Source organism: Monodon monoceros, unplaced genomic scaffold, assembly GCF_005190385.1.
Source record: "Monodon monoceros isolate NGI ecotype Baffin Bay Population unplaced genomic scaffold, NGI_Narwhal_1 Super_Scaffold_10, whole genome shotgun sequence".
Lineage (NCBI taxonomy): Eukaryota > Metazoa > Chordata > Mammalia > Artiodactyla > Monodontidae > Monodon > Monodon monoceros.
The window spans coordinates 49,033,852-49,060,167 of NW_021703766.1; the positions used below are offsets into that span (position 1 = coordinate 49,033,852).

A 26,316-nucleotide genomic window follows, 5' to 3' on the forward strand; every position below is an offset into this window, starting at 1 on the left:
CTCATTGGTCCCGTGATTCCACGGGGTGGGACTTGGCTGGGCCTAAACTCTATCCGCTGTCCCAGACCGGTTTTCAGGGCAAAGCTGCCATGCGTTCCGGGGGCCGCGGGCGGCCCCGGCTACGGCTCGGGGAACGCGGCCTTTTGGAGCCACCCTCACCGCCCAAGCGCCGCCTGCTACCTCGGGCGCAGCTGTTGCCTCTGCTGCTGCTGGCGCTGGCGGTGGCCTCGGTGTTATACACCAGTTGGAGCGGCTGGCACAGCCAGTCTGAGGAGCTGCCGCTAGGCCGGGAGCTGCGGGTGAGGCCGGGAGGGGACGCGGGCACTGCGGGGGCCCTTATTCCCCGCCTCCCCTTCTCCGAGGTTTCAGGTTGACGTGACTTTATCTTTATCGGATTGCCCTAGCCGCAGGTGCCGCCGTCTCCGTCTTTAGAGCACATGCCTCTTTCCAACGGAATGAGGCTTCGGGCTTGTTCTGTAATAGCGGTTACCCCGTAAGAGGAAGGGTCTGGAGGAGTAACACTGGGAGTTCTGGGTTCTAATCCTAAAGTCATTTATTTGGAAGAGTCCCTTACTCTCGCTGGGCCTCGATTTCCCCCATCAAGATGGGGGTGGGCTGGGCCGGATGGGCTTGGGGGTACTTTCCCGAGTCTAGGATTTATCCTAGAAACCTCCGATGCTGGAGGCTGCGATTAGGAAGAGGAACTGGGGCTTCTTAGGGACGACAGCTCCCAGGGTAGGGTTGGAATGAGTGTTGCTTTCACGCTCTGCTCTTCTCTTCCCCACCTCCCTCCCAAGGGCCCGTCGATCGGAAGTCTCCCCGAAGCCGGGGTGCGGAGGGTGGTGGGGCAACTGGACCCTCACCGTCTCTGGAACAATTATCTGCGCCCCCTGCTGGTTGTGCGGACCCCCGGCAGCCCCGGCAATCTCCAAGTCAGAAAGGTAAGGGGCCCCACCTCCAACCCCTGACCCCGCAGCCCACCAAGGAAATAGGTATTCTGCCCAAGAGGCAGAGCTAGGGCTCTGGCTGGGCGTAATCTGACTCTAGAGTCCTGTCCTGCTAACCACCAGACCATTGCCCTCTTTACTGCCCCCACCAAAATCTTACTAGAGGCTAAGCATCAGCAACAGCCGGATAAGGTGGGCACCAATCTGATCTTCATTGTGTAGATGGGGAAGCTGAGGCGCAGAATAGGTAGGCATTTTGCCCAAGTCCCACAGCTAATGAATGATATACCTAGGGTTTCAACCCAAATGGGTTGGCTCCAGAGCCGGTGTGGTAACATCTCTACATTGCCTCTCAGAAAGTATGGAGAGTCATTTGAACACTGCCTGAGTTCAAATCCACATCAGCCACTTGGAGTGTGACCTTAAACTAGTTTCTTAACTTCTCTGTGCCTCAGTTGCCTCATCTGCAGAATGGAACCATTGACAGTCCCCACTCCACAGGGCTCCTAGAACAAGGGCTTGGCACAGAGTGAGTGCTATGGAAGGGTGAGCTGTGATTAGTCTTGGCATCAAGAGACAGGGTCACTCCACGCCTGGCACTTAGTAGGTACTCAGCAGAAGTGTATCAAGGGAACGATTAAACTAAAGTGAGATTTGTGAGTCAACCTGACTGCTCGGCATGGTTCAGGTCACATGGCCCTTCTTCCGACCTTCTCCCCAGTCCCCACCCACTCTCCCACCTCTCTCTTGCCACTAGTTCCTGGAGGCCACACTGCGGACCCTGACAGCAGGCTGGCATGTAGAACTGGACCCCTTCACAGCCTCGACACCCCTGGGGCCACTGCACTTCAGCAACGTGGTGGCCACGCTGGACCCAAGGGCTGCCCGTCACCTCACCCTTGCCTGCCATTACGACTCGAAGCTCTTCCCATCTGGGTCAGCCCCCTTTGTGGGGGCCACGGATTCGGCTGTGCCTTGCGCCCTCCTACTGGAGCTGGCCCAGGCCCTGGACCTGGAGCTGGCTAGAGCCAAGGAGCAGGTGAGGAGCCGGGGTAGGGTGGGGGTGGGTGGGTGGGGACTGCCTCTGCCTTGGTCCATACCAACACCATCCCGTGCTTGGTCTTGTCTTCCTCCGCTCCACAACACAGCCACAGGGTCTTTCCATTTCCTGAATGTCAGATCCTGTCCCTTCTCTCCCACAGCTCTCACCTTGTTCCACAAGTAAGCCAGAGCCCTTCTCTTAGCCGAGGTGTGCCCTCTCACTTCTCTGGTCTCCCCTCCCACCTCTCACCCCTCACTCACTCCACTCTAGCCTCCCACCTCCTCTGTGTACCTCAAGCCACACAATTCACTCCCACCCCAGGCATTTGCACTTGCTCTTTGCTCTGCCTAGAATGTGATTTTCTCGGATATATTCCTGGAGGGCTGCCACCCTTCATTCAGATGTCCACTTTGATGTCGCCTCCTCAAAGAGACCTTCCCAGCCACCCTAAAATAGCTCCCTGTCACTCTCCCATGCCTCATGGTGCTTTATGTTGATTTGTTTATGTTTCCCCAACTAGAATAAGCTCCAGATAGCCAGGCCCTTGGCTGCGTTTATTTCCTGCTGTATCCTCTGGGCTGAGAATATTGCCTGGCATAAAGTAGGATGTCAATAAAAATGTATGGAGGGACTTCCCTGGTGGTCCAGTGGTTAGGACTCTGCGCTTCCAATGCAGGGGCATGGGTTCGATACCTGGTCGGGGAACTCAGAGTCCACATGCTAAAACAACAACAACAAAAAGATAAAAACATCAACCCTGTGGGAAAAAAATTTTCTTTTAAATGTATGGAATGAATGAACGGAAACACAGATCTCCTCACGCTCCTCCCCTGCTCAGATCCCTTCCATGGCTCAAACCCCAGTGCCCCTGTAACAAAGCCCAAGCTCCCTGGACCTTGCTGACCCCTTGGGTCTCTACTCAAACCTTTTTGGCACCTTCTTTGGCCCCAGGTCTGATTCATGTTGCTTCCTCACCGGGGAACACTCTTCCCTCTGCTCCATTTTACCAGGCCAGCTTCTACTCAGCCTCAGTGCAAACATCCCTTTCCGACAGACCTGACATGTTCCCTAGGCCAGATCAGGACGCTGTTGTTCTTGGAAGCATTTGCCCGACTGCATTTCATCGTTTGTATAATTATTTATTTGTGGGTCTGTCTCTTTTGCTACATGAACTTGAGGAATAACAATTACAATCAGAGCTAATCCTTGTTTAGTTACTATGTGCCAGGCGCTGTCCTAGGACCTGGGTTCGAATCCTACCCTATGATGAGGACTGGTATTAACCCCATTTCTACATAAGGAAGCCGGTGCTTTGAGAACTTAGTAACTTACCCACGACTGCTTGGCTACTGAGCAGCCCAGCCAGGATTTGAACGCAGGCAGTCTGGCTCCAAGTCTGTACTCTTGGCCACCGTGCTCTTCGAGCGAGGAGACTTAGTTTGCCCTCGTCAGCTGTGCAAGCAGGCAGGAAATGTGTGTGCACTGAGGCTGAGGGCTGGCACTGCGCTGGCCCTGACCACTGGCCCTCACAGGCAGCCCCAGTGACCTTGCAGCTGCTCTTCTTGGACGGTGAAGAGGCACTGAAGGAGTGGGGACCCAAGGACTCGCTTTACGGCTCCCGGCACCTGGCCCAGCTCATGGAGTCTGCACCCCACGGCCCCAGCTTCACCAGGATCCAGGCTATTGTAAGACCAGGCCCCACTGGGTTCCGGTGAGGTGGGAAGCGGGTGACACGAGGCTGGCAGCATCCCGCCTGGCCTCTCCAGTCCTGGCCTCTCTCCCTAGGATCTCTTTATGCTTCTTGATCTCCTGGGAGCCCCCAACCCGACCTTCTACAGTCACTTTCCTCGCACGGCCCGCTGGTTCCATCGGCTGAGGAGCATCGGTAAGGAGGCAGGCACCCACCTGGGATGCTGGAGGGAGGCCAGGCACCTGTCCTCTAAGGGGTCATCCAGCCTTCCCTCTACCTCCCTAGTCTCTCTCTAAAGCACTAGGACAGAAACACAAAAAGACCCCACAGCAGTCAAATGAAGTGATTACAAACGGGGGCTCTGGGGTCAGATAGCCCTGGGTTCAAATTCTGGCTCTCTTTCTTACCAGCTGTGTGAGCTTGGGCAAGTGGCTTCCTCTCTCTGAGCCTCAATTTCCTATCTGTAAAATGGGCATGATGGTAATAATAGGGGTATCTACCTCTTTAGACTCAGAGGGATTGAGACTGGGAACATCGTCGGCCTGCGGTAAGGGGTAACTAACATTCATCCTTGTTGGGACGATCAGAGCTTCGCGCCCAGACCCCCTGCCCTCCTCTGATTTGTGAGCAGGGGAACCTTTGACCGCTGAGGGGCTGACCCTTGCTCTCTAATCCCCACCGCCTCCAGAGAAGCGCCTGCACCGTCTGAACCTACTGCAGTCTCATCCTTGGGAAGTGATGTACTTTCAGCCCGGGGAGCCCCCTGGCTCTGTGGAAGACGACCACATCCCCTTCCTCCGCCGAGGTACTTGCTGTGGGGAGGAGTGGTGGGCAGGGGTCCCAGGGAGCCACAGATACGACCTGGCCCTGGCCCCTTCCCAGATTAGGGAAGGTGGCAAACAGCTTAACCTCTTTGTGCCTTGATTTCCTCATCTGTAAGGATGGGGATGATAACAGCCCCCATCTCAGAGTTGTTGAGGGGATTGAATGGAAAGACCTTGGACCAGTGCCTGGCACTAGCGAGTGTTCAAGAAATGTTAGCTATTACTGGTTGTGCCTCAGTGATTGCAGTTTCTTCTAGATCTTGCCTCTCAAGCCCTCGGCCACCCAGCATAATCACCTGAGCTTCGAAAAATGCCCAGTCACATTTCAGGCCTACTGAACCACAATCTGGGGCCTCTACATTATTTTTACAAAACTCCCAGGTGATTCTGATGCACAGCCAGGGTTGACGACATCTGGTAGAGGGGTTCAAAACATAGGTTTTAGAATTGGATAGGTCTGGGTTCTACGATCTGCAACTTACCATTGGTTGACCTAAGGCAAATTACTGAGCCTCTCTGTGGCCCCATTTCTTCTGGAAAAGGAAGAGATAGATACATACAAACACATACGTATGTATGTATTCTTTTTTTTCTTCATATGGCAGTTTTATTTTTAATTTTTTGAGGAACCTTCATACTGTTTTCCATAGTGGCTACACCAAATTTATGTTATGTATTCTTAATCACAGGGTTGGGAGGATTAGATGAGATTAGATATATAAAATGCCTTCTTACACGGTGCTTGGCATATACAGTAAGTGCTAAAAACTGCTTTTTAAATTTTTATTCTATAATTTACTCATTCAACAAATATGCATTTCTTACAATGCCTTTATTGATTCATTCACTGAATACTTCCCAAGGCAGGTACTGAGCCAGCTGTCAGGGATACAGTGACGGGCCATAATCCACCTGGCTCCTGTCTAGCGGGGGGACAGATATTTACCAAATCTGGACAAACAAAGAGTGAAACACTCTGAGGACAGGAACCCAATGCAGTGCAAGGGTTAGGAGCACACACTCTGGAGACATGTGGCCTGGGTTCAAATTCTGACTGTGCTCTTTACTAGAGGTGAGACCTTAGGCAAGTCACTCTGCCTGCCTCTGTGTCTCAGTGTCCACATCTGTAAAACAGGGGTATTATAGTACACCTTACATGATTATTGTAAGGATAAAACTGTGTGTGTTTACGGCCTTAGACTCGGGCCTGGAATAGAACATAAATGTTAACTATCAGTAAAGAAGAGAAAAAGAGCCTAATAATGTACACCCGGCGAGGAAGGTCAAAGACCTCCTTCCCTTCTTCTGTCTTTCCATAATCCGTTAAGTTTTGAGTTTTTCTAATTTGCGTTATGAAAATAATATACTGGATGTATTTTTAAAACGGACATGTACCCTCACACACTGAAAATCATTGTTCAGAATTCTTCAAGTGCTACAACAGAGTGTCTTCTGCTGTGGGGGACAAGGCAAGGTTTCCCAGACGTGGGCCTGGGCTCCTGGGTCAGTTGGGGGCCACGCACAAGCCTGAGCCTCCTCTCTGTCCTGCAGGGGTCCCCGTGCTCCACCTCATCTCCACACCCTTCCCCTCTGTCTGGCACACGTCCGATGACTCTGAGGCCAACCTGCACCCACCCACGGTACACAACCTGAGCCGCATCCTGGCCGTGTTCCTGGCTGAATACCTGGGGCTATAGCCTGCCTGGCGGACTCTGAGGGAGAAGCACCCAGCAGCAGATGTGACGAGGGCACCTGGAGCCGAGGAGCTCGGGCCAGGCCTGCTTGCGGTGTGCTGGCTTGTCCTTTTTTAACACCTTTGGCTCTGCTTGTGCTCTGACTGGAAGACCCTCTTTCTTTATCTCAAGCTGCCACTCTTCAAAGACATGGAAGAGACAGACCACTGTGGTGTGAGAGCCAAAGGAATAAGAGCTTGGCCGCTGCCCTGAGGGAAACACTTGGGCTGCAGGTCTGCAGGGGCCAAATGCCATTCTCCATTTTAGTCAGCAAATGGCATCTGGACCAGCAATACCCCTGACCAAATGAATTCTCTGTGGCTTATGTTTTTGTGGCAGTTCCTTCTCCAGAATGGCAGCCTTGCTACCGCATCAGTCCAAACCCAACTCCCACATGGATGTGCCATGGGGAGCCCGCAGAAGATGTGCTCGTAAGCAGGGAACAGAGGAGATGGAAGCCAGTACTTGGGAACTCCAGATTCTGCCAGATCCAATGGCCAATAAACCAGTGTTTCTGCAAAATATATCCTGTAGAACTAGCATACATAGGTGTTGCACGAAAAGGGGGACCAAAGTGGGATGAGACAACATTAAATGAGTTTCTTCATTTGCACAATGTGAATTTTCAAGAAAGAGAATGCAATGTTTCCCCAAAGTATTTCCCCACGGAACCCCTTTGGTGGGAAGCACCTCACAGAGCCGTGGTACCTCAGAAGATACTTTGGGAAACGCTGGGTTTTGGCAGTTTGAGTGTACTTACGGTAGAAATGGGCCAGCTAGTTACACCAAACCATCCTTTCCCTTCTGGCTGTGGGCACAGGAGCGGGAGACGGTGTGTGTAACTGCAAACTCCCAGCCCTAATTTTCAGACCCAACTGGGGTGCTTATTTAAAAATGCGGGGAATTCCCTGGTGGTCCAGTGGTTAGGCCTCGGCACTCTCACTGCTGGGGCCCGGGTTCAACCCCTGGTCAGGGAACTAAGATCCTGCAAGCTGCGCAGTGAGGCAAATAAATAGATAGATAAATAAATAAAATGCAGACTCCCAGGTCCCACCTACTGAATCAGAACTTCAGAGAGGGGCTGGGACTCTGTAACAAGCACCTGAGGAAGTCTCATGATCAGCAAAACTTTGGGACATGCTGTCCTTAAGGATTCAAGTTTGGTTCATTCACAGCTCCCTAGCAAACCTAAAGGGCACCCAGACAGGAAGTCCCATGTTGGGCTCTGTACCTGCTGATTTCGTGACTTTGATGGATACCTGGTAGGCCACAGGGATGCCAGGCCAGGATGCAGGGTTAGAGAGTGAAGGTGAACAGCAGCCTCGCAAGCCAACTCAAGGCTGGCGAAGACTCGAGAGAACTCACGGGCTGAAGGACAACTGCAGTTCTCATTTTGCAAATGAGGTGGCCAGGGCTGAGAATTACAAACCAGTTATTAACAGAGCCCAGATTCTCACCCACAGCTGTGCTCCTATCCCCATGTCCTACCTCCCTTCCAAAAATCACCTGTGCTGGACCAACAGATTGTTGGTCAAAAGTAGCTCCTCCTGAGGCTTTTAACTGGCTGCAAGTCTGAGTGAGGTTTGGGCGGTGGGGACTAACAGCCTCTTAGAGGTGGAATTGGCAGAAGTTGAGTTCAGAAAGGAAATTGACAGATATCAACAGCCAGGGTGGCAGGAGGGTCTCAAATCACAAAGTTAGTTCCTGTTTGTTCATTTCTTGTGTGGCAGGCATGGTGCCAAGCGCTCAAAAGTGCAGCACGTCCCCTTAGCCTCACAGCCATCCCAGAAGCAGCTGAAACCATCACCTCTGTTAGGGGAAGCAGTGTGTTCAGTGACGTCCTTGGCCCCTTGCCTCCCTGCAGGTCATCGTGCTGAGTGTACTACACGCCAGGTTCTGGGCAAGGCGCCTGGGCACGTTTTCCACTTGAATCCAGGGTAAGCTCCCATCTGTCCCCCAAACTTAGGCTCCCCCAGCTTCACACTATGAAGAGGCCATGAGGTGTCTTTGGTGAGCACAACTGTTGAACATTCTAGATGCAACAGCTCACATGTCAGTCTTTTGAGGAACTGTCAGTATTCTCATTTTTCAGATTAAGAAACTGAGCTTCAGAGAAATCAATTGCTGAAGATCACAGCTGGACACTTTCACTGCATGTGTCTAGGTATTCATTTCTTTTTATTTATCCTGCCTATGACTCACTGGGCATACCGGTCTTTTTACACCAGTCTGGAATTTGCAATCATCGTGTCCTTAAATATTATCATTGCACCATTCTCTCTTCTGATTCTAGAACGCCAGTTAAATGCGTTAGACTTCCTCACTCTATCCTCCATAACCTTGCTTCCTATTTTCTTTCTTTTTTTGGTCTCTGTGCTACTTCAGACCTAGCTTTAGTTCAATAAATCTTTTTAAAAATTTATTTATTTATTTTATTTTTGGCTGCGTTGGGTCTTCGTTACTGCGTGCGGGCTTTCTCTAGTTGCAGCAAGCGAGGGCTACTCTTCGTTGCGGTGCGCGGGCTTCTCATTGCAGTGGCTTCTCTCGTCGCAGAGCACGGGCTCTAGGCGCGCAGGCTTCAGTAGTTGTGGCACGCGGGCTCTAGAGCGCAGGCTCAGTAGCTGGCACAGGCTTAGTTGCTCCATGGCATGTGGGATCTTCCCAGATCAGGGCTTGAACCCATGTCCCCTGCGTTGGCAGGCAAAGGATTCTTAACCACTGCACCACCAGGAAAGTCCCTCCCTCAGCACCTAAAACATCTTCTCTGCAGTGTTCTGGGTCAGCCTTACCTGAGCTTGTAGTTCGGTCGGATCCCACCTCCTATTAGATTCACCTTGGACAGGCTTTGACCTTGACTTCTGCCTGCTTGTCCCAATAAGGCTACAAATAGGAAATCCAAGTTTGTTCACATCAGCAAATACCCTCAGAGCAAAAGTGGCTTCAGGGCCCCATGGGCCTTTCCCTTAAATTTTTGGCTTAGTATATCCTTAACTGTATTTTATTGAATATTTGATGCTTTTCAGATTTTTTTTACTTCTGGTTTTCAGCAGGAGAGTCCAAATAATCTGGCCTTCCTGCTATAGGAAACCAAAAATCCCACAAAACCAAGCCAAGATTCAAACCCAGGTTTCTTTGATTCTAAAATCTAAGTATTAAATAACTGCTATGATATAGCCTAGTCTCTGGAAATTTTGATTCCTTGATAAGAATGTCAGAGACTGTTAGCCACCGCTCAATATCCATTTTTCCTTCTTCTTTTAGTAAATAATTATCTGAATATTTTAAAGCTTTAATTACAGGGTTCTTTAGCAAGAGTTTTTTGTTGGGCATAATGCATCCAACTAAAGGATTGCATTTCCTAGTCTCCTCTGCAGCCCTTCCACGTGGCTAAAGTTCTGACCAGTAAGATGCGCACAGAAGTACACTGTGGTACTTCTGGGAGGCAAGAGACTTCCTTTCCTGCAAAATGGTGATGGGTGGAGTTCCAGCAGCCATCTTGGACCATGAGGATGAGGGCCGCAGCCAAAGAATAATGGAATAGTGGGCTAGAAGGAGCCTGGGTTCCAGATGAATTCAGGTCCACCATACCTGCCAAACGCTGGGTTTCTAAAGAAATAAAAACTACCTTGTTTGAGCGTCTACTATTTTGAGGTTTTCGAATCCAAAAGGACACAGATGAAGAGTCAAAAATAATCTCAGGCTAAGGGACTCGGCTAAGCATTCTTCTCTCAACTTTTTCCATTTCACCACGCACTGGCCCATGACTCCCTTCTCTCCCAAACCCCTTCCCTGAACAACACACAAACCAGTCTGGGCCCAGCCTTATAAATACTGATTTTATAGAAAGGACCAATTCAAAATCGGTCAGATGCCACACATTAGAAGCTTTCCAGAACCACAAGGATGAAAAACCAAAACCAAGACAAAACAACAAAAAAACAACAAAAACACATCTCAAACAGAACAAACAAAAATACTCCAGATCAAACTGCCTGAAGGTCAAGGTCTTGGTTGACCAAAGGCTTCTAAAGAAACACATGTGGATGGGGGGTGGAGAGACCCCAACACCTGAACAAGTACCCAGAGTAGAAGGAAAAACAACCCAGAAATTCAAAGCCACAGTCCCTGCCCACCGGCCCCCGACGCTGTCCAGAGCGAGGCAAAGGGCTTCACAGCTTTTTTGCAGGGGGGGAGGGGGGAGAGTCATGGCAATAGCTTAAATATTGGGAGGAGGAGAATTTTTACACTTCAACTTTTTTCTCCTCTTCCCCTTTAGGGGAAGTAGAGAGACTGGTAGCTTGAGGTTAAGGAGAAAACTGATTTTTATTGTTTTAATGGGGAAATGGCAGGTGGCCATGAAAACTGCCAAATGTGATCTTTGATCTAATGGCCCCAGTTCCTAAAGAGGAGGTGAGCCCTGGTGTAGTAGGTTAGGAAGGGTACCAACCCTGGGTGCTGCAGCCTCCTGGGGAAAAAAAAACAGCTCCAGAGGGAAAGAACCGAGGGGAGGGAACGGAAGGGGGCCAGAATGGGGGAACCCTTAAGTAGTACCAAAATTAGCTGCCGTCTTCTCCCTGCTTGTAGGTCCCTGGGGTATGAAGAGTGGCAGGGAGGGCGCTGGGGCTGAATGTAGAAGAAATTGAGATGCTGATAAAAAAACACCCTGCTTGAGGGTCTGAAGAGTAGAAAACCAGTAGGGGTCAATCAGAGTGCTTTCTTGGGTCATCCCCCTGAACACCATCGCAGTTCTGGAGGGGGATCAATGCTGCCTGGGCTGAGGGTATGGGCTGGTGACCCAGTCCTGACCCTCGGCTCCCAGGGGGAGGGGGTGGGGGTGGGCATGGTGGGCTCTTCCCCCCCCCTCCCCCGGCTTCACCTCCCCTCCTCCCGGCCAGCCCGGCCGCCCCCACCGCCTGGCCCATTGCAGGGCAACACCCAGTTGTTATCGTGCAGACCCAGGCGGCAGCCGGGCGTCTCGCGATCGGCTCGGCGGCAGCACATCCAGTAGGAACGTCCATAAGGCAGGTCGTGGTGGTAGGGCTTGGGGTGCCAGCGGCAGAGCGACACATCGCCCTTCTCGTATCTCTTGCGGCACTGCTTGCAAGGGTCATCGCGGTAGAGCGGGTCGCGGCTCCAGCGCGAGTCTGTGGCCCGCACGCCAAAAGCCTCAATGATGCCCTTGAAGTGGTGGCAGGTGCACTTGAGGGCCGCCAGGGCGCGCGTGGGCAGGAAGCTGAAGATCTTGACCAGCACGTGCTCAGGCAGCAGCAGCATGTACTGTCGCGGCTCCAGCAACCGCTGGATCTTGAAGCGGATTTCCAGGAAGTCGTGCGACACGTGCCGGTACAGGCGGCACAGGGAGGTGTCCACCGTCCCCTCAGCATCGTCCGGGCCGGGTGCAGTGGCGGGCGAGTCAGTTGGCGGTGGCTCGGGGGGCCCATCAGGTCCCCGGGGCTGGAGGAAGAAGAGCTGGCCAGGCGGGGGTGGCTCCTCGGGGCTGACGGTCAGGCACACCGTCTCCTCCTTCACGTTTTTGGTGCCATCTTTGCCGAAGAAGATGCACTCATCCACCACCCCCGTCACCACCACATCCACATGGAAGCCTGACGCGCCACAGTCCCGGGCAGGGGGTGGAGGGGGGGCCGGGGGAGTGTCCTCGGGCCTGGCAGGGGCTGGGGTCTCACCCTCGCTGGCTTCATCCGCCCTAGCCAGCAGAAACTCCACATTGCTGGGGAGGGCATCCCGAGAGGGGCTGATGAGCTGGTACAGGTCGCAGGTGATCTTGTCCTTGGCCCGGGCCCCAGGACCCGGGCTGCCAGGGTAGGCGCAACCCGGCCGGCCCCCGCTCCCGTTGGGCAAGCTGCCATCCGGTGCACGGGGCTCTCGGCCATTGGAGATCCGGAAGGCGATGCGCACCTCCCCAGGGCCTGGCCCGGGCCGCTCCTCCTTGCGGAGGCCTTTGGCTGGAGGGTTGTCCCGCTGAGCCTCGAAGTGGGCCACGGCCTCCGCCACACGGCTGCAGTCCCCGCCACCAGACCGCCGTTCGGACCCCAGCCCCTTGGCAGGCCCACCCTGTTCGGCCGACACATAGACCACAGGCGCTGGGGTGCTCGGGCGCGGGTAGCTCTGCAGGGCCAGGGCGGCCCGCTGTTCCACCAGGGCCACCATCTCGGCCACAGAGAGCAGGTCCACATCCTCACTGGCTGAGGCTGGGACCCCCTCAGCAGCAGGGGGCCCGTCTTGTCCCCCTGGGTCCGGAGGAGCCTTCGTAGGCTCAAGACAGCGCCTCCTCCGCTTGGCCTTGGAGCTGTCACTGCCCCAGTGCCCCTTGACCTTCATGGAGCTGGCCCGGCTGCCTCCACCGCACTGGTGGGCCACAAAGAAGGCCACCTTCTCCTTTGTATTCCCGGGCTTGATAACATACCACGTGTCCAGCAGGACTCGACCCTCGTCGCCGGCAGCGGCTGCTGAAAGGAGCGGGGCAGGCTGGGAGGCAGGAGCCTCCGTGGCCAAGGCTGGGGGTGTGTTTTCTGAGTGGGCCGGGCCATGGTCTGGCTCCGCCCCCCCACCTGGCTCAGGGCAGGCTGACGGCTTGAGGGCTGCGGAAGGCGGGCGCGGCTGGTTCTGGGAGTAGGTGCCAAAGGGCCGGGGGCACCACAGCTGGAAGGGAAGGAGGCCCCCTCGGTCCATTCTGGGGAATGGTGGCAGACAGGCGGGGGTTCACCACATCTCAGGACCTGAATGGCGGTGGGGGGCTCCACAGGCCACCTGGAGACAGGGAAGAGGAGGCTGGGGAGCTGGGGAACGGCCTGCCCTCCCAGTACCCCACTGACCTCAACATCTCCTGACCTGAGGGGACAGACCAAACTAGACCACTGAGATCCTGTTCCCGCCCCCCTGGCACAGGTGAGCAAGTGGAAGGCTGCAGACGGGATAGGACCTGCTCCTGTAAAACTCAGAGTGTGACCGGAGCTGGTAGTTTGCTCCAACCCTCCGCTGCCTCACAGCCTGACTGGTTTCACTCACGATCCAGAGGTCTCCTGCTGCCATAACTTTATAAACAGAAATGAAAGTACCAACTGACAGCTCCTCCTTTTTCTATTTGCTCACCTAGTAACAACTTCCTGAAAACACAAGAATTCCCAGCCCTGCCCACAGCTACTGCGGCTTGAGCCCAGAGGAAGCAACAAGGTAGGCTGGGCAGGGGAAGAAAATCAGAGGTCGGAGACAGAGAGGTCCTTAAGAATTCAGCTCCTCACTTTGCTCGGGTCGTGAGGCTCTTGAAGGATCCCTTAAAGCTGTGTATCGTCACCCAGAAAAATGCACACACTTGCACCAAGACTGTGCAGGTAATTCCCTTAAGCACAAACGCAGACCCTTGGGACGAGAAGGCCCTTCTAGTCTAGTTTCCTCAAGTTGCTCACAACTTGCTGAGTTTGAGGCTCAGAGTGGGGAAGGCTTACATAGTGTTAACACCAGGCCCTCAAACTTGTTTTCCAGACTTTTCAATTTAGGGCTTGCAATAGTGACCGTTTTATTTTGCAATGACTTTGTGTGCTTGACCTAATCTGGAAGCAATTTTGCTAATGACTCTGACACGACCACGTTCCACTGCAGGACCAACAGTCTCAATCCCTCAGTCTCAATCCTTCCCTGGCCCATTTCCCTCCAGACGTCTTGAAACCAAAATACCCTTCAGGGCTTCCCTGGTGGCCCAGTGGTTAAGAATCCGCCTGCCAATGCAGGGGACACGGGTTCGATCCCTGGTCTGGGAAGATCCTACATGCCGTGGAGCAACTAAGCCCGTGCGCCACAACTACTGAGCCTGCGTGCCACAACTACTGACCCCGCGCGCCTAGAGCCTGTGCTCTGCAACAAGACAAGCCACCACAACGAGAAGCCCGCGCACTGCAATGAAGAGTAGCCCCCGCTCGCCGCAACTAGAGAAAGCCCACGTACAGCAACGAAGACCCAATGCAGCCAAAAATAAAAAATAAAAAAACAAAACAAACAAAAACAAAAACAACAAAATACCCTTCAAACATCAAAACTTCCACATGCTTACAGACTGGTAAAAGTAGTTTGCTGACTCCTGGTCAGACTATTTTGAGCCACAGGCCAAATGTGGCCCACTGCCTGCCTCTGCAAATAAAAGTTTTATTGAAACATGTTCACTTGTTTATGATTGCTTTCATGCTATCATGGCAGAGTTAAGTAGTGGCAACAGAGAACATATGGCCTGCAAAGCCTAAAATACTCATTATCTGGCCCTTTATGGAAAAAGTTTGCTGACCTCTGCAGTATATATGGTCCCTCTAAATTCAGGCAATACCACAGACACCACTAAATCACCATTTACTTCATAACCCTGTAGACACCATTCAAGATCTAGACAGCCTCCAAACATCCACAGACCCCAGAAACAGAAAGTCCTAATCCTAAAAATCCTTGCCCCCCATAATCCCCAATCCCACCTACCCCAATACTTACAGCCCCTGCCGAAATGCCAGTTTCTTGCTTAAAACAACAACAACAAAAATGCCACACAGCCCCTAAAACCTACAGAAGGCTAAGTTTACCAACCACCAACACATCTAAAGTGTCCAGGAATAGAAGCTACCACATCAAAGGCCATTCATTCTCTATAGATGCAAATGAATCCTGACGTAACATATCCAGACCCCCTCAAATCCTGCTTTAAACTTCCAAACCTAAAAATATCCCCTCCAGCACAGAAAGCCTCAATCTCAACGAACCCCTCACAGATTCCCATGCCTAACCAAGAACTCGAACACACACAGCAATTTCCCAACCTCACAGATGACCTAAAAGACCAGTTTCCTGAAATCCTATACTCACCTCAAACTCTTTCTAAACCTCCACATGTATTCCCTAATTCCACAGAAGCCCCCCAACCGCAAAACAACTCACTAAAGCATAAAATCTCCGTAACACATATAACTAATCCCAAACCAGATATTTCTCAGAAGCCAAAAGAACCTCCAAAATACTCCCAAAGAAACCTTACAAAATGTTAATAAGCAGACATGAGCTTATGTCACGCTCGCTGGCAGTTTTACTGGGTACTGTTCTAACAACTCCTGCTAATCCTCCCCCGTCCCTAGGAAGCAGGTAGTGTTATCAGTCCCTGTTTCCAGATGAGGCACAGAAAGGTTAAATCCCGTGTCCGGAGACAATCAGGTAGGAAGTCGGGAGAGCCCAAAGCCCACGCATTCTGGGTCCAGAATTGGTACTCTTGGACTCTTTTCTTTGCTTCTCAGTCTCTCCGTGGCTCCCCAAATCCTATACCCACCAAACACCCCAATCACGAGAGATCCCCTACAACACAACCGAACCTTCCACACTACAACAGAACGGAAACCAGAATCCCAAGGTGCCCCCTAAACTCAAGGGAACCCCAAAGTATCCCCACACGCACGCAAGAATATCCCCAAGCCCCCAAATATAGCCTCCCCGGAATCCGCCAACCCCTGGGGCTACCCTCGAAACCGAGACCCGCCCCCAAAGCGCCCCCACCGGCGAGCCACGCCCCCTACAGCGGGAGAAATTGGCTGCACACACGCGTGCGCACGAGTGGGAAGAGGGCCCGCCCCCTCGCTCCTTCCCTCCGGCTGTTGCGCGGGCGGGCACCCGACTAGTTTCCCTCCGCCTCTTTGTTTACAGACGCGCGCGTGAGGCCCCCAGCCAATGAGCGGCGGCCGTTCGGGGCCATGCCCATATAAGGAAGGCCTTGGCGAAGGGGCCCAACTTCGAAGAGGGAGGAGTAGGCGAGAGGTGACGAAGGGGGGTGTGGAAACAGCCGAGTGCAAGAGAGCGTGGAACAACTCCCAACTTTCTGCTAAACGGCGGGACAAGGCCAGGACCGAGGCCACGGCATTCGAGGAGAGGTTTATTACGACGTTTCCTCTAAACAGGAGCCTTGATTGACAGTTGAGATTTAAAGCCCCAAGCAGTTTAGGGATTGAGACTCCAGGGCGGAAGGAAGGGGGTCTAAAAGTGCCTAGCTTTGGTAGGGAGCCCTGGGGGGCTAGATTTCCTGCGGGGGAAACTGGGCAGCGGGATCACCTAACCCTGAAAAACAAATGGGCAGAACCCTGCGATGGCTCCCGCGGCACTGAGTCTAAGCCTCTGGGCCTGGCATTCAAGGCTCAGGCCTTGTGGCCAAAAGGACCTCTCAGCCCAGCCCTTCCAACCAGGCGCCGCAAATCTGACTCTGAGTTGGTACAATAAAAGACTATGAAATACCTCAATAATGTTTTTTTAGTATTGATTACCTGTTAAAATGATACTATTTAGGATATAATTGAGTTAGAATACTTAAAATTAACTTCATCTCCTTCTTTTGACTTTTTAAATGTGGCTACTCGAAGATTTTAAATTGCACGTAAGGCTCACTTTATATTTCTCTTGAACAGCACTGGCCTAGATCCTTTCAGTGCCAGGCGGACTCAAGAGACACTCAAAGGTGGCCCCACTGCAGGCATCTGTCCATCCCCACCACCCTGCCTGCTACCAACCATCCCACACATCAGAGCCAGAAGGGTCTTCTAAAAGTATAAACCTGACCTTGTCCCTACCCTTCTCAGAACCTACCATAACTCCCCAGTGCCCTTGGGAAAAAGCCCAGATACCCCACTGGTCCAGCCTCGTCCTTCCCCACTCTTCCACACCCCCAGTGGACCCAGGTAAGCACCTGATCTGGCATACGGAGTAGTTAGGATACTGGGGCCCTGTCTGATCCTCGATAGGAGCTGTTATCTCCATTGTATAGATGAAGAAATTGAGGCAGGACAGGTTGCCTTACTAGCCCAAGGTCACACATAACTGGTGTGACTTCGAGTAGGGGTATGAACCCAGGGAATCTGATTCTAGATTGCTGCGCTCTATTGTTTAATTATATATTCTCTGGGGTCTCAGCTCAGCCATCCCCTGCTCCAGGAAGCTAACCTCCCAGGCTGGGTCAGGCTCCACCTCTGGGCTCCCACACTGGCCTCCTTGCTATGTATTTCTCAGAGTCACCAAGCTCTTTCCTTCCATGGTCTTCGCATCTGCTGTTTCCTCTGACTGGAATGCTTTGCCCCCAGATCTCCACATGGTTCAATCCCTTCTATCATTTGGGTCTTTGCTCACATGTAACTTTAATGGGCCTGTATCTTTAACAGAGAGGCCTTCCCCGAGCTCCCTTCCTGGAAACCTCCCAACTGCCCAGAGGGGGACCTCTGGGTTCCCAAGTCCCAGCCCTGCCCACTCTTGAGTCATCACTGTCTAGAGATGGATCTGTCTCCTCCACTGGAGAGTGAACCCCCGGGAGGAGAGGAGGGAGGAAGGGTCAGAGGTATCATGCTCATCATGGTGACCCCAGCAACACTGCCCAGCATGGGACTGAATGGATCAAAGCTCCTTTTCCAGAGGCTCCATGTCGTAAACCCCATGAAGCCTGACAGTGTAAATTCTGTTTCACACCCAAGTATTCTATCTGTGTCCGAGGTCACTGGGGCAGAATTTTCTAACTTCCACACACTGAGCCCAGCACAAAGCCCTACGCTAAGACAGCTTTTAGAGAATGCTCCGTGAAGCTCCATTTATTGTAAAACATCAGAAGCCAGAAAGACTGAAAATAAAAAGATGGGAAAAGACGGACCAGGCAAGTATGAACCAAGAGTCAAGGAGAGGAGTGACATTGCTGTTTAAAAAAACAGTAACAACTGACAAAAGCAAAAGGTATTATCAGGGACAAAGATGGTGACAAAACAAACTGACCCATTATACACAAAAGTTCTCAACATACGTGCTCCTAATACTATGGCCTCAAAATATACAAAGCAAAAAACAACAGAATGACACACAGTTTGGCAAATCCACAAATGTAATGGGACACCTTAATATATCTCTCCATAAGACATTGGTTGAAAAGATAAAATCAGTAAGGACCTGAACCCCACAACCAGCACCCTTGCTGGAATGCCCCCGACAATTAGAGAATCCAGTTTTATATCCCTCATCTGACATTCAGAGGTCCTCCCGTGTGCTGGCCCTGGGTTGGATGCTGGGGATACAGAGATGACACTGAGTTCACCAGAAAGAGCTCATGGGAAAGGGGGCAGACATCCAAATAAACAATCATGGCCAACATGAATATATTACAGAGCAAATGATCACAACAGCAGTTAACACTGGAGCACTCACCGTGAGCCAGGCTTTGCTGTGAGTACTTTACAAATATTAACTCATTTAATTCTCACATCATCTTACTATTTTTCATCTCGTTTCAGGGATTAGGAAGTGGAGGCACAGAAGGGCTAAGTAATTGCTGTCGGATGCAGCTCTGTGGCTGAGCTCTGACTCCAAGAGTCTGGCTGACTCCAGAGTGCAAGCAGCTCATTCACTGAGTATACGGAGCACTTTTCCTGGATCATCTTGTTCCTGGATCATCTTGTTCAGTCCACAAGGCCTTTGCACTCTCTGTTCCCTATGCCTAGAATACTCTTCCCCAGGTATTCACAGGGCTCACCCCCTCCTCAGATCACCTTCATGGGACCTTCCTTTTTTTTTTTTTTTACCTTATTTTATTGAAGTATAGTTGATTTACAATGTTGTGTTAATTTCTACTGTACAGCAAAGTGATCCAGTTATACATATATACATATTCTTTTTTCATATTCTTTTCCATTATGGTTGATCACAGGATATTGAATAGAGTTCCCTGTGCTCTACAGTAGGACCTTATTGTTCACAAGACCCTCCTTGATTGAAAACTGCAGCCCCTGCCACAGACAGGCATATACACTCTCCTTCCCTGATTTACTTTTCTCCTTAGCATGTGTTACTATCTAATACACTATAAACTTTATAAAGTTTATTGTCCGCTCCCCTCACTAAAATGAAAGCTCCCCCAAGGCTGATACTTTTGCCTAGTTTTTTTTCACTGCTGTGTCGCCAGCGTTTAGAACAGCGCCAAGCGGTTGGCTACTATTAGTGTGGTCCCCAGAGCGGCAGCCTCTGGGAGTGTGTTAGAAATGCAGTCTTGGGCTCTGCCCTACACCCACTGAATCAGAATGTGCACTTCAACAAGCTCTCTGGGGGATTGCAAGCACAATTAAGTGTGAGAAGCAACGCCCAAGCACATCACAGGTGTGCAGTGCACATTTGTTTGAACAAACCCCTAACACTGCCGTACTGTCTGCCTTCTGCACAGTTGCTACTGGGGACCTGTTGTGAAAAACTAGCTGGTCCAGCCGAGTCCACCGGTGGAAATCCTGCTCCCAGGACCAAGGTAGGATGCCACCTCCTCCAGGAGCTGTGCTGGTGCCATCCTAGGCTACACAGGATCTCTTCCTCCTCAGGCCTCCTCTGGCAGCACCTGTCACCTGCCCTTGCTGAATGACAATGACCTGGGTGAGGGCCTCTCTCCCCTTCATCCTCTGGATTTCTGGAAGGCTGGGACCTCTTCTCAAAGGTACAGCTGCTCCAGCCTCCGCACGTGGCTCCCTGGCCTGGTTTAGCATTTCCGGCTCCATCCTTTCCATGGTAGCCAGAGAGAGCTTTCCAAACACAAATCAGACCACAGCACCCCCCTGTTTAACATTCTTCCATGAGAGGTGCAAGTTGGCAAAACAAAATGAACAAACAAACAAAACATGCCCAGGAGCCGTTTCTCAGAAAGCTACTGGAGGATTTGCTTCACCACAGGAAGGAATAAACCAAGAAAAAGGAAGCTATCAGATCAAAGAAATAAGATCTAGCCCAGAAAAAGGCAAAAGGAAGGAATCCCCAGATGAAGGTAAAGGGAGCTCCAAGGAGGACAGCTGTGCAGCATGTGGAGGGAGAACCTGCTTCTGGCAATGCACAGAGAAAGGAGAAAGGCTGACAGTTAACAAGCTGAGCCTGCGACTTGAGAAGCTGGAAACAGTAGCAACCACAGAATAAGCCAAAGAAGGAAGGAAAGGATAAAAAGCAGATGCCTGACTCCCCCACGCTGAGTCAGGGGATACCCCCTCCCCCCACCTTGGGGTACCTCCATCCCATGGTCCAGGAGGTCAGGGTCGTGCCAGCACAGGACTGGGCACAGAGTGGTGCCCAGGGAACGCAATTGCCCACTGCCAAACAGGCATCGGTGGCAGGACCCCGGGGCTCTGCTCCTGGCCCTGCTCTTTCTATCCTCCACTGTCTCTACCCCGTCACCCCCACTACTACTTTGTCCACAACCCTGATCCATCCATGTCCCGTTATTGGCTTTTTGGACTCAGGGTCTGCTGGTCTCTCTCCCCCTCTCAAGTTTCCCTTTCTGACTAACAGCTGATGGTAGGAATCACCCGAATCCTCAGGATCTAGAGATCCAGGGTGCAGACAGAATCCAGACAGGGCCTCCGAGCACCCCAGCTTTCCCACTTCTAGGGGTGTGACCGTAGGCCGGGTTTTTATGCTTCTGTGCCTTGGTTTCCCCCACTGAAAAATACAGATAATCACAGTACCCACCCATGGGTTGGCTACTGATTCACTGAGATCAACCCAGTAGAGCGCTCACTGCCAGCGAGGCACCAAGGAGAGGTTCAATACAAAGGCACCAGGATTATTAAGAAAAGGTGAGACAGAGAATTCCCTGGCAGTCCAGTGGTTAGGACTCCCCGCTTCCACTGCACGGGACACAGGTTCAATCCCTGGTCAGGGAACTAAGATCCCGCAAGCTGCACAGTGCAGCCAAAAAAAAAAAAAAAAAGTGAGACTGCTGAAGGGTTATCACTGATGTAGCCAAAGACATCTCTCTTTATTTCACACTCTGAAATGAAACCGATCCTTGTCCCCCACAATAATCAAAATATGGCCATGCCTTTCTTACTGTTGGGTATTGGGTCTCACCTAGTAATTACACAGAATTTACAGAGCAGCTACTGGGTGCCAGACACTGTTCCAGGCATCGGGGACATGCAGGGCACAGGAGACAGAATTCTTTGTCCTTATGGATTGGAGAGGGCACAAGGAATAGATAGTAATTTTCAAGGTGCTACAGGGAAACAAATATACCAAGTGAGAGGGATGAGGAGTGTAAAGCGGGGGTTATGATCTTAACTGAGGCGTCAGGAGCAGGTGACAAGCCAAGTCTTTGAGAAAACCTGTGCTTTTAGGAATAACGCAGCTTTACCAGAGCCGCTAGATATATACCATTCTCAATGATAAAAAAAAAATCATTTTGTATGAGTAAGCTTCAGATAAGCACAGGCTGAAAACACACTTAAGATCTGAAGAAAAGGCAAAATAACTTGGAAAGGAGAAACATTTTCTAAGAGAAACAAATAAAGGGGGAAAAAGGTGTCACATCACCCCAGGGCACCCAGATGTGACAAACTGGTACAGGGAAGAGTAAGAGGTTGGCAACTTTTCCCCAAACTAACAGGAGACCTGGAGACAAAAATGTACCTGGTACAGGCCCTGGCACATAGTAGGTGCTCTATCAACATGGTGGACTACTCAAGGGATGAACCCCCATTTTCCAGAAGAGGAAACTGAGGTCCAGAGGGGTTAAGTGACTTGTCCAAAGTCACATAGCTGGTGGGTGATGGAGCCAGGATTCAAATCTGGGTGTTCTGGTTCCGGAGCACATGTTCAATAAATTTTTCTTGAAAGAATAAAATTAATCAAAATACTTCACACTTATTAAGAGCTTAATATGCACTAGGCGTTTTATACATGTGACCTCATCAACTGCTTACAAGAGCCTCACGGCTGGAATGTGGCCCCATTTTACATATGAGAAAACTGAGGCCCAGAGGGGGAAAGCAACTTGGCCAAGGACACACAGCAGCAGAGGTGCGGGACAGGAACGTGGTCCTATCTGACGCTGATGCTATTAACCATAAGCTTTCCTATCAGGGTCAGAAAATTTATGGGATAAACTCCGGAAGCCTCAAGACAAATGAACCAAACTGTTTCAAAATGACTGACAAAGTTGCCAAACTGCCCAGTGAGGTCCTAATGACCAAAAAGTTGGGAGAAAAAAGCACACAGTTGTTAGAAATATTTCATATTCACAGAAATACCTGGAGTTGGGCCAGGCTGGGCATTGGCAAGTGAAATATTTATATTTGGCTGGGGCTAGGAATGGGAATGGGGACAGACTGACTTTCTGAGCACCCCCTCGAGGAGTCACCCTTGGGCTTGGGTGCCCAGGGGTAGAGGGTGGGTAACTACAAGAGTCAGGATATGGGAGGAACCTGGGAGAGAAAGGAAAGGCAGCCTGGCTGATGTCTCCCTCACTGGTCCTTCTCTACTGCCCTCTCTCAGGTCTGTGTTTCCCATTCCCATTCCAAAAAAACGACAACTCAGGTGTATAAAGCACTTACTCCAAGCACTTCACGTGCTTACCTGCCCAAACCCTCTAACCTTCCTAGGGGTTCTGATCCCATTTTATAATTGAGGAGAGGCCAAAAGACTTGCCCAAGGTCACACAGCAAGTAAATGGCAGAACTAAAATTCAAACTGAGGACTGCTTCAGTTCTCAAGTCTCTGCCCTACTCATGACATCGTACGTCAGTACAAGGAGAGGGGACTAAATTACAGTGGGGAGAGCACAGATTCTGAGCCAGGATGTCTAGGTTGGAATCCTGAGTCTATCGTTTAATGCTGGATGACCTTGGGAAAGTTGCTGAACCTCTCTGTGCCTCTGCTTCCTTTCTGTAGAATGGAGAAAACAACAGAACCTACAACTTAGGGGTGTTGTCAGAATTAAAGGACTTAACACATACAAGTAGCTAAGAACACGGCCAGGCACTTCCTAAACAATAAGTGTTAGCTGGAATCGACTGTGGCTAAGCCCCCCCCCTCCCGCCCCCGCATGTTTCTGAGCTGGGGTGTGCCCAGCTCAGTGCCAGGGTTTGAGATAACGCCCCTGGGGCTGGACTAAAAAGGAGGGAATCCACTAGCACCTGTGACCCAGTCACATTCCTGGGGTGGGGAACTTCCCACCAACAGCTCTTAGACTAAGGACTTACCCGGAGCCGGAGCCGGGATGACGATCTTAGGAAGCCTCCTCTCTTCTCAGTGGCATGTTGTTCCCACAATAGATAAGGGCACTGAGTTTCAGAGAGGGGACACTTGCCCAGGTCACAAAGGAGTAGCAGAAGAAAAGATCTGAATGCTGGAATGTCCATACACATAATCCGCTACACTTTTCTAATTCCATTGGAGAAACGAGAGTGCAAAAGGTCGTCTTTATGGCCCCTGCTGGCCATATTATCCTACAGTTCTGTGACTGTCCAGTTTATCGGGAGTCTCTGGCTGGACCAAGCAAACTATCGCTACAGGCAGGCCCCTCATCTCATGCTCCGCACTCCACCCACAGTTCTGTATCCTAACCTACACACCACTCTATCACTGATTTCTCTCTTCCACCATCTCAGCTTGCCATCCTGTCCCCAATCCGATCCAGAAGCTCCAACCCACAGCATCCACAGCTGGCCTTTCCCTCGGAGCCTCCAGACCCCCTCATTCATCTAGCACTGACTCCCATGCCTTTCCACATCCCCTACGCTAAATCCCTCGAAATTGCCCCCTTCAGGGCCTCTGCCAGGACGCCCAGCCCCTTCTCCAACTCGGGACTCATTTCCCCAGCTCTGAGCTCCCTCACAATCAATCCCAAAGCTCGACTCTCTCCCCACCTTCAAGACCCATCCCCAGCCCCCATTCTTCTACTATTCCCTCCGGCTCCCATTTCTCCCAATCCCCTCCCCCAAGCGATCTCCCCTCACCCAGTCCCTTCTTTAGCCCCTGCCTCTTCCCTCTAGCCACAGGGTCCCGAACCCCCGCCCGGGTTCTCGAGCGCCCCCGGCCCCCTCTCGGGGTTCTCACCATCTCCCCGCGCTGCAGCTCCCTCGGCTACGCGGGTTTCCCCCACTCGCTCCTCTCCAGCCTCCCCTTCCGGGTTCCCGCCCCGAAGCCCGCTGGGAATTGGAGTCCGGGCGGCCACGGACTACAACTCCCAGAAGGCAGCACGGTCAAGCTTGGAGGTGGGGAAGGAAGCAAACTGGGCGGGCTGAGGAAAAGAACGACTCTAACTCCCAGGCGGTAGAGAGGGGGCCTGACAGCGCAGGCGCACAGAGCGCCCCCGCCAGGCGCACTGGGAGTTGGAGTGCAACCTCCTCCATTTTGGCCCGGGGCCCTTGGAAAAGGGGTTGAGAAAACTGCAAAGGGGCAGCTTTTGTGAGGGGTGGAGAGGTGGGAAGAGCAAGTTTACCGATTCACTTAAACTGATTAACATAATAATTAACAGTGCCTTGTACTTTCTCAAACACTTTCCCATCCATTTTTCCCCCTGGTTTTCTTACCACCACCTCCTAATTTACAAATAAGGAAATTAGCCTTAAGCTTTAGGAGGGAGGATAGCTCCATGCACTAGAAATTTGTACATATCATAGTTAAAAGATTCACGAAGACAGGCACCTTTTTGTATCTTGTTCAAGCACACAGAAGAGTGTAAATAAATGTTGAGTAAATATCTATTGTATGTTAAATTATATGCCAGACACTATGCACAGAACCCAAGAATTATCCCAAATTTATAAAAACTAAGGCAGAAAGAGATTGAGATTCTTCTCCAGGGCAACACAGCAATAAAGTGATTTGAACTGAAATGTGTTGGACCCCAGGGCCTCTGCTCTCCACTAGGTTGCTAGATCGTCTCCCCTTAAGCTATATTTTCCTGTCCATCCTCCTCACGGGCCATGAGAGTGAACTTTCTAAAATGGAAAGTTTGCTATATTAAGGAACATAACAACTTCATGAGGGGAACCGCTATTAAGGCTCGATTCCAATGGCCCTCCTCTGAATCTTTTCTCAATTTCTCTCTCTTTAATGCAGCCTGTGCCTCACTAGATTCTCACGGTCTGTGAGCCTTCCCAACTGCACTGGGAAGACTTTGGCTAAATTCCCAACTTGTAGCATAGCGCTTGGCATAGGCCCTCATTAGACATGCGCTAAAGAGAAAAGTTGGCAACGGGACACCAGAGGTTGGGAAGGGAGACTGGTCACATCTCCCTTGCTTCCGGAGAATTGGCAGTTAGGGAGACCCCGCCTCCTCATTAGGCTCCACTGGCTCGGGACCTCAGAAGAGGTCTGGGGGCGTGGCCTGAGGGGCGGCACCTGCCGAAAAGGCGGGCAGCTGAGCGAGCGCTGATTGGTCGGCACTTTGGCGCGCACCGGCAAAGACTGTGTCAGGAGGCGCGAGGCCAGGCTAGCTCTGTGGTGGAAGACAGGGCCTTCCCCAGTCGCGCGTGCGCACGGCCACTCGAACCCTGCCAGCCTCGCACCCAGCACATCTTGGCGGGAACTGCTGAGGGCGTGGCCTGGCCTCAGGAGTTCGCTCTTGCTCTCCTCCTCAGGCCTCGCGCAGGAGCCTCGCGCCAAAGGGGATTCGCGTCCACCTCACGCTTGGAACGTGGTGGCTGAGGCCGGCCTGAGGTTCGCGCACGCAGCTAGCCTACCGGGACCAGCACGAGACGCTGTCTGATCGGGCTCCCAAGTGTGGGGCTGGCGCAAAACCAGAAGGGGGCTGCTCACGCCATTGTGCACGTCCTGAGGCGGGTGCTGGAGGCCAAGGGGAACGGGTCGGGTGACTAGCCGGCCAGAGGGGAGCCTGGGGTCCACTTCGTGGTCTTGGCCTCCCTCTGGGACTTTCAGACAGACGGGAGGGCGGTTGTGCCTTGGGTGCCCGGGCCCTGGGGGAGGCAGGACCCAAGCAGCAGTGCCGGAGTTTGGGTTTGAGGCTGGGCCTAGGTTTGGGGATCCACGCTCAAGTTTGAGATACGAAGTCTCTGAATAGTGTTGGGGATTTGGGGGTCACAAGTTAGGATCTGGGGTCTCGGGATTTGTGTCTGGAGAGAACTTGTTTTGGAAATCTGAAGGTCTTGGGTTTTGTGGCTGGAAGCTTTCCTGTTGGAATCAGAGATCCTAGTCTGGGGATCTGGAAGTCTAGAATAGCATTTTGGGGGTCCGGGGTCTAATTTGGGAGGATTGAAGCTTCAGTGTAGATTTAGGGTCTAGAATCTCAATGTAGAGTATGAGGTATGAG

The 26,316-nt window shown here is 51.7% G+C and overlaps 2 protein-coding genes across 2 annotated transcripts; one reads left to right on the forward strand and one right to left on the reverse strand.

Moving 5' to 3' along the window:
- The first annotated feature begins 58 nt into the window (after positions 1-58).
- Positions 59-6,758, forward strand: QPCTL (glutaminyl-peptide cyclotransferase like). Its single transcript, XM_029213152.1, has 7 exons — positions 59-299; positions 798-941; positions 1,705-1,986; positions 3,522-3,674; positions 3,775-3,874; positions 4,368-4,484; positions 6,055-6,758. The coding sequence occupies exons 1-7, from the start codon at positions 90-92 to the stop codon at positions 6,198-6,200; spliced, it is 1,152 nt and encodes a 383-aa protein (XP_029068985.1). The 5' UTR covers positions 59-89; the 3' UTR covers positions 6,201-6,758.
- Positions 6,759-8,928: 2,170 nt separating this feature from the next.
- FBXO46 (F-box protein 46) lies at positions 8,929-24,146 on the reverse strand. Its single transcript, XM_029210369.1, has 2 exons — positions 24,099-24,146; positions 8,929-13,004 (listed from the first exon to the last, which is right to left on the reverse strand). The coding sequence occupies exon 2, from the start codon at positions 12,924-12,926 to the stop codon at positions 11,109-11,111; it is 1,818 nt and encodes a 605-aa protein (XP_029066202.1). The 5' UTR covers positions 12,927-13,004; positions 24,099-24,146; the 3' UTR covers positions 8,929-11,108.
- Between the last annotated feature and the right edge of the window lie 2,170 nt (positions 24,147-26,316).

Coding starts and splice junctions, on each gene's coding strand:
- FBXO46 (XM_029210369.1), bottom strand. CDS start 12,926: ATGGACCGAGGGGGCCTCCTTCCCTTCCAGCTGTGGTGCCCCCGGCCC.
- QPCTL (XM_029213152.1), top strand. CDS start 90: ATGCGTTCCGGGGGCCGCGGGCGGCCCCGGCTACGGCTCGGGGAACGC. Junction 3,675..3,774: donor TCACCAGGATCCAGGCTATT/GTAAGACCAGGC, acceptor CTCTCTCCCTAG/GATCTCTTTATGCTTCTTGA. Junction 3,875..4,367: donor CCATCGGCTGAGGAGCATCG/GTAAGGAGGCAG, acceptor CACCGCCTCCAG/AGAAGCGCCTGCACCGTCTG.